This window comes from Crocodylus porosus, unplaced genomic scaffold (assembly GCF_001723895.1).
Source record: "Crocodylus porosus isolate Cpor-Errol unplaced genomic scaffold, CroPor_comp1, whole genome shotgun sequence".
NCBI classification, from domain to species: Eukaryota; Metazoa; Chordata; order Crocodylia; family Crocodylidae; genus Crocodylus; species Crocodylus porosus.
The window spans coordinates 192,596,012-192,603,032 of NW_017728906.1; the positions used below are offsets into that span (position 1 = coordinate 192,596,012).

The 7,021-nt window shown below is 41.1% G+C and overlaps 1 protein-coding gene across 4 annotated transcripts in view; it reads left to right on the forward strand.

Annotated features, from left to right (window-relative positions):
• DLG2 (discs large MAGUK scaffold protein 2) overlaps positions 1-7,021 on the forward strand; it is a 1,592,593-nt gene that overhangs the window by 1,448,925 nt on the left and 136,647 nt on the right. For all 4 annotated transcript variants that reach the window (XM_019530402.1, XM_019530399.1, XM_019530401.1 and 1 more), the window contains one exon: positions 2,962-3,076. In XM_019530402.1, coding sequence (XP_019385947.1) covers positions 2,962-3,076 — 115 coding nt within the window. The remainder of the gene's footprint in view (positions 1-2,961; positions 3,077-7,021) is intronic.

Here is a 7,021-nt window from a genome sequence, read left to right on the forward strand (position 1 = left end):
CTTGTAAGATACCTAAGACCATCACATCAAGACCTTTGACACATGCCTAGGCAAGAGTAAGGAGGAGCAGAGGCTGCCCAAAGCCTATCATCCCCTCTTTAGACCACTGAGACAGAATCCAAAGGTCAGTCTGAGTCCAGATGCTCAGTGCCTCGATGGTTGTAGCTTCTTCCAGAAAACAACAGATAAGAACTGCTGCTGACTGCCTAATGCTTCAGCAAGGGTCTGTTTCTGTCACGGTCATGTCCCTTAGCCTTTCTCCAATCAAGGAGTACCCACAAGGCAATGGGAGCAAGTTTTTGGGGGCATCCTATGCTCACCTTACTCTGGAGATTGTAACATTGTGGTATTTTACTTGAGCTACCCTGCGACGAGTAGCCCCACCCCATTGCCACCAGGTTGTTTGTGTTCATACCCCAAACCAACTCAATAGCGTATATTGCCTAAATAGATGATCCCAAGTATTTGATTTGTTTCAGAGGTATCTATGATTTTAATCCTATTTTATTTTAAATAAAAAAACACATGGCTGCTGAAATTCTTCTTTTCCATTGTCTCAGTTACATTGTATTTTTGTTTTAAATTCAGCGATAAAAAGTAGTTTGATCTCCAGAAATTCTAGTCCATGCTTTATGCAGCTTTAGATGCTACATGAAATCTCACAAGTGTCTTCCAGGCAGAAAAGTCATAAACAGATTCAGAATAAATTTGCAGTCAGGTAAACGGTCGAAAGCACCAGAATTTGACAAAAAATCCTGCAAAGTTGAAACCCTACAGAAATTGACTCTAAAATCATCCTCTGCCCATTCCCCATCTATCTCGGTATCAACTGTGTTGGTGTGCAGACTGCAGATAATTTGACGCTGTGCTAGAGAGAGTCAGATTATTTTGGATCCTTTTTTCTCACTCTCCAGATTGGAGTCTATATCTGGGAGTTACTCCCACACCTCCGATACAGCGTCTACATGGGACTGTGTTACTTATTAAAGAGGAAAGCTCTCACTGTAGTTCCCCTGATGTAAAAGCCATTTCTTATCTCCAAAGCACCCAAGCATACTGAAATGCACTTTGCAATGGAGTTTAACATCACCATTGGTGCATGTGGTGCCAGCTAACAATCCTTGAAGCTATATAGCTTTCCCTAATGTGCAGAAAAGATATAGAATAAGGAGTAGATGTGCAGGTTTCTGTGTTTTTAACCATGTTTTAAACATGCTAGTCCTGAGCATCAATCAGGTTTTTAGTGTAGCAAGGAGTGCATAACCAGTCATAGCAAACATATGCAATAGAAGTGGTAATAACATGTTAAAGGAATATTTTCAGTTGGGCCTTGAAGAAAATAAGATCATTTACTAATGGGTTTAGCAGACAAATTGGAATCATGCACAAATGCTGAAATCCTAGATTAGGACTCAGGCTGAAAAGTATCAGCAGGACTCAGGCGAGTTAGGAATCTGTCTTGTTTTCAGAAGCAACACGGGCATTCAAGAGGCTAAGTCCTTTGGTTTTCAAAAAAGAGTTAGGCTCTCTTTTGAAAATGGGATTTAACTTCTTAAGTCATAGCGTGCCTTTGTAAATACTACTCAAGGAAAAAGGGACCAGTTAGACACGGACTGTTTATTTTAACAAGACCATAAACCTAGAATGTATCCTATGTGGAAGAGGAGGATGTCTTTTCCCTTCTACTGACACATGCATAATATTCACTGATGCTAGTGGGAGTTGTGAGTATAGGGGAAGAAAGAAGAACCTTATAAAACAGCAGTAGTTTTCCATTTGATTGGAAAGCAGCCATTGTCATCTACCAAATAAAGCAGCTATCAGGCATTTCAAGAGGACAGCAGGGGACAATGAGCACTATAAGGAAATCTGAAAAGGGTTCCAAAACTTGGATGAAGTTGGAAAATAGTGGGGAAAAGCCACACCAAAAAATCAATGAATACCATTAGGCCTTGTGGTAGTTCTGTCTGGAGCATAGCCCAAATCTTAGCACTTGGAAAGATCAAATGTTACCAGCCTTTATGAAGAGTTAAAGGGCATTGAATAAAACCAACAAGTTGTTGCTACACAATCTACACATTCTGGGAGCAGAGCCAATATGAACAGCAAGTGGTAAATCAAAAATAATGCCAAGTAATCTGCTAGAAGAAAATGGGATTCATATGAGAAGAGGTTCTGCTAAGTTACTATCTGGACAGAACAGCACAGCCTGACTGACATAAGTGCTCGAGTTGCTTGCACACAAAAAAGGCAGTAGAATACGCCAGTGGCTAGTAAATGGGTGAGAAAGACGAGCTTGTTTTAACTGAGAAACATGAGATCTGGAGGCAGAGGCTGAAAAAGTTTGGTCCATTGATCTGCATTCTCCTACTGGTTTGCTGCATGGTGTAAATGTTGACTAAAACGTGTGATGTAGGCAGTCATTCCAGTTTTCAAAGGTGCTGAGAACCTGGTGTCTGTAGAAGTTTGTAAGCCCTCAGCACCAGTGGCGACAGTCAGACCACGTATTTAGGCACATCAATAAATATTTACTTGAAGCATCTCAGTTCACAAAATTTGGCCGTGTACAATGGGAATAATAGTAACTACATAATCAAGAGGTGCATTGCAAGGAAAAGGTTGGTGCGGCATATTCCTTCATACATGCATCCATCCTGTTGAGATTCTGCCTTTGACAGAGACAATAGTCTAAAAGGTAGGGTATTCCCTTTTCTGTCACAGACTTCTGGCAAGGTCTTTGCCAAATCATGGTAGCTTCTTTGTGCCTAAGTTTCTCGTTTGTAAAATGGGACTATAATATTTGGGAGTGCAGATGCAATGAAAGATGGTGAGACACTTGGATCATCCAGTAAAGATTTTCAGATCATGTCTTGGATTCTTTAATATGGATTCATCTTTAGCAATTCTAATGATGTCCTGGGCCAAGGCAACTAACATACCTATTTTTACGTTTGACCTCAGAGTACGCTCGATTTGAGGCAAAAATCCATGACCTGCGTGAGCAGATGATGAACCACAGCATGAGTTCTGGGTCCGGCTCCCTGAGGACTAATCAGAAGCGGTCACTCTATGTCAGGTAGGTTTGGAGTGACTTTCCTGGTCATATATATCATCAGTTTTTCTACCATGTTGTTTTGGGGAACTCAGGAATTTAACTGAAAGGTGTTTCCTGAAGTGAGCTTTTATGCTTATAAGCATATAATGCAGTGGTTTCAGTATGAATGCTTGATAAATGCATGTTACTAATCCTGTTTTTGGAGAGCCTTAGACTTCCATGTTAAGCAAGAATTGTGGTGATTTTTTAAGATGAAAATATCTTGCCATTTGATAGTCCACCCAAAAACTGAAAAAAGTAGGGTGAGCATTTCTGTTGACTTAATATTGAATCTATATATTGTGATAGTACCTAAAAGTCACAATTAGGTTGAATCTCAGTGTGCTAATTACTGACCAAATTGTATTAGTGGCAGCTCCTGTCACAAAGAGCTTATACTCTAAATGGGAAAGATGAAGCGGGTGGATGAAGCAAACGAGCCAGTCAGTGTGGGCTAATGTCACATGGGGAAATGCAAAGAAATAAGATGTGTGCATTCTTAGCTAGGTAGTAATAGTGATTATTGGTCTATTTTTGCCATGGTAGTTCTACCTTGGTAGCCATTGTCAACCAAAGGATTGATTGACTTGGCACCTGACAAAGTTTTTGCTGTTAGTCGGTTCCTGTTGGCACTGAAAGGTATACTGCTCTGAGTGAATAATATATCGGATTCAGTGTCAGATATTTCAATAGCACCTTTGCTTTTTAGGCTTTTCATTTTTAATTTATTTCCTTGTGCTCGTAAAATTAAAAAAAATCTTGACAATCATGAAATAGAGAGAAGTAATTTGTCAATCTCCAGGAAGTAATAATTATTCATGGGGGAGCTAATTCAGGTGATACCATTGCAGAGATCCAATTAAGGCTAAATCCTACATTTTGTCATTATGCCCTCAGCATGAGGGGAGATGGTATCAGAAAGAATTGAAGGAGGAAAAAAAACACTCCAAGGTAAGCGCCTGGTGGCCTCTTTCAAGCTTGGCACTGCTGCAGAGAGATCAAGGCCTGAATGGGGATAGGGGCTGATCCACTCTCTTATTCCCTAAAAGCTGACCTGTCATGCCATAAATATTAGTCCAGCTGCCCTTGTGACTCCACTCTGTTCTCTTGGCGTACTTCAAAGTTGTCAGGTTTTTGTCCACAGTAGAATCAAATAATTCTTCCACCCTTGCAGGTCTTGGCCTTTAGCACTCCGCACATCAGCTATGATTCTCCAACAAGGTTTGGTACCTGCAGGGCTTCCCTTTGGGAGTCTGTGAATACCATTACCAGATCAGTTACTTCTTAAACCAAAATGCTGTTTAATCTTTACTGTTGGAATACAGCAGAGTATTGGAACATGGAAGTGACTTTAAAAAAATAAATAGACAAATCTATCTTACCAAAAGGATTGGTCTCACTTTGGAAGCTTAGGAAATGCTTACCTTCTTTAGACATCCCTGCAGGTCTTTCCCTAGATATGGCAATTATGGGAATTAAGTTGGGGGCGGTCATGATAGCAGCCTTCAAATACCTGAAGAGAGAGAATGGTTGATCTTCCTTACTGCAGAGGGTACAATGTGAATCATTGGCTTCAAACTGCAGTAATGTAGATTTACATTAGCTATCACTAGGCACATCTACACATGAAAGTAACATGGCTAAATAAACTCTGGTGCAGTTTGCGCCGAAGTTTATTGCTTCTGGGAGCAGCATTTGCACATGGGCCCGGGACTGCAGCTGCAAGTCTGGAGCTGCTCCCCCCGCCTGACCTCAACATGCTGCTGGGGGACTGGCTGGGGCAAGAGGGTGCTACACCCCTGTGCTGTAGCACCCTTGTGCCCCAGTCACCATCTACATGTGCATTGCACCAGAGTAAGTACCTCCGCCATAGGTTTGCATTGGGCAGTACTAACCTATGGTGGAGTTAATTAGTTTACTCCAGTCTAATAGCTCCACACATGTAGATGGTGATACTTTACAGCAGGAGCTAATTAGGCAACTCCACAGTAAACATCTCATGTAGACGCACTCACTAAGATCTTCCTTACTGCTAAAACAGTGAAGCAGTGGAATAGACTGCCCAGGGAAGCTGTGGAGGCTCCTTCACTGGAGGTTTTTAAGAAGAGGTCGGATAAGCATGGGTCAGGGAAGATTGAGGAGTAGAGTCCCCTGCTTCTTGCAGGGAGTTGGACCAGATGACCTCAGAGCTCTGTTCCAGCGCTGTGATTCTGTGCTGGGGGAGAAGGGACACAGTCTACATGAACCCTCGGGGCCTTTGGGGAAAATTAACCTCTAACTTCTTATGAAGCAGAAGTAGCATCCAAAATCTCTGCTGTCATTATGGCTGGTTGCTTTGCTGGTTTGTTTGCAATTAGAAACAAAGAGTTCAACATGTTCTAAGATAGGGTTGCATTAAACTTAAACTAGTTAATGTCACGCAGCAGGTATCATGGTGCCTGAGCAATAATCTTGTCCTCGTCTAATGCCTTTCAGCCCCATATCTATTTATCACCCTCAAACCACATAGCTAAATCTGTTCTTTTCTTCCAGAATGCAATAGCCTCAATTAAATCCTAGTTTTATAAACTCACGCAGTCAACGCCACAGAGATAACTGTTCTCATCTTTGCTATTTGAGACAGGCTGTATTATCATATGTGATGTGGTGATGCCTGAAGAACCCAATCAGAGACCAATCAGAGTTCCTTTGTCCTGGGCACTGTTAGTTCAAATAACGTACAGTAATTATAAAGGTAGCCTATATCTACCAGGTACTGTGGGGGGAAAAAGAGTGACTTGGGAAATGTGCGTGTTCTCCTAGAATCTAATTTACTGAGTACATTAAGGATAAAATCGCCTTATCGTCTAGGGACCTATATGAGAAATCTGTAGTTTGAAAGAATATTATTATAATGTTTATACAATTCAGGCCAACTGCATTACAGTGGGTTATTTTGGTAAGCATCTGTGTAGCATGTGAAAGGACTAGCTCCTAATTATCCTAAAGAAGTGAACACAGCAACTCCCTGGCTGTGATAGAAAGCTAATGATGCCATTTTTCTTCATTTTTTTTCATGCTTGAAGATGTCGTGGTTGTGCTGTTCTGCACTGAATAAGAAGCATATTTATTTTTTAGCTTGAAATGTTGTAGCCATAGAGTTTAATTGGGATTAATATAATTGATTTAAGGACTATGCAAAAGGATGAAATAGTTGCCTCACGGACAAAATATATTGGAAAAACTAGAATAGAGTAAAATCAGTTTAATTTAAATGAGAATTATTACAAATAAATCTAATTCATTCACCAGTGGCAGTTGGATGAAAGTAGGAGGGTGCAGTGGGGGATAAACAAAACGTTTGGGGGAACTGAAGCTAGCCAGTTTCCTATGGGCGCTAGCATTGGGAGTAGGGTTTATAAACTTTAAGGTGGAAGGAGTAGATCCATTCCCACAAGATCTTTTTGGATCCACTGGATGCCGGGGCCTCCACTCTCATTCCAAAGTCTCCCTGACTGTGCTGTCGCATTGCTCCACAGGGCTGCTTTACCTGCTGTAGTCTCTTAATGTCTTGTTATGAGGCTGCCATAACATAGCATTTCAAGCTATGGCTGAAAGTTTGTATGGTTTCTCTACATCTTCCTATTTGATTCCCAGCTCTGCTTCTACCCTTTATAAATTCCCCATCCTCCAAAGGCAGTGGACTGCTATTTCTCGCCACCATCTAGCCCCCACGTTAAGCCATGAGTCATGTTAATATTGACCATAGACAGTAACATTAAATGCAGCAAGAAGCAAAGAGAGTATGAAGATAGGAAGTCAAAGATGGTAGAAGTGCATTGCTCACAGTTGTAGGCAAAGGACAGATGTTTATGTAAGGAATTGTGATTGCCTTCTGGATTTCTTTCTTTTATTTTTTGTGGTTTACACCTCCTCCTCCTCCTCCTC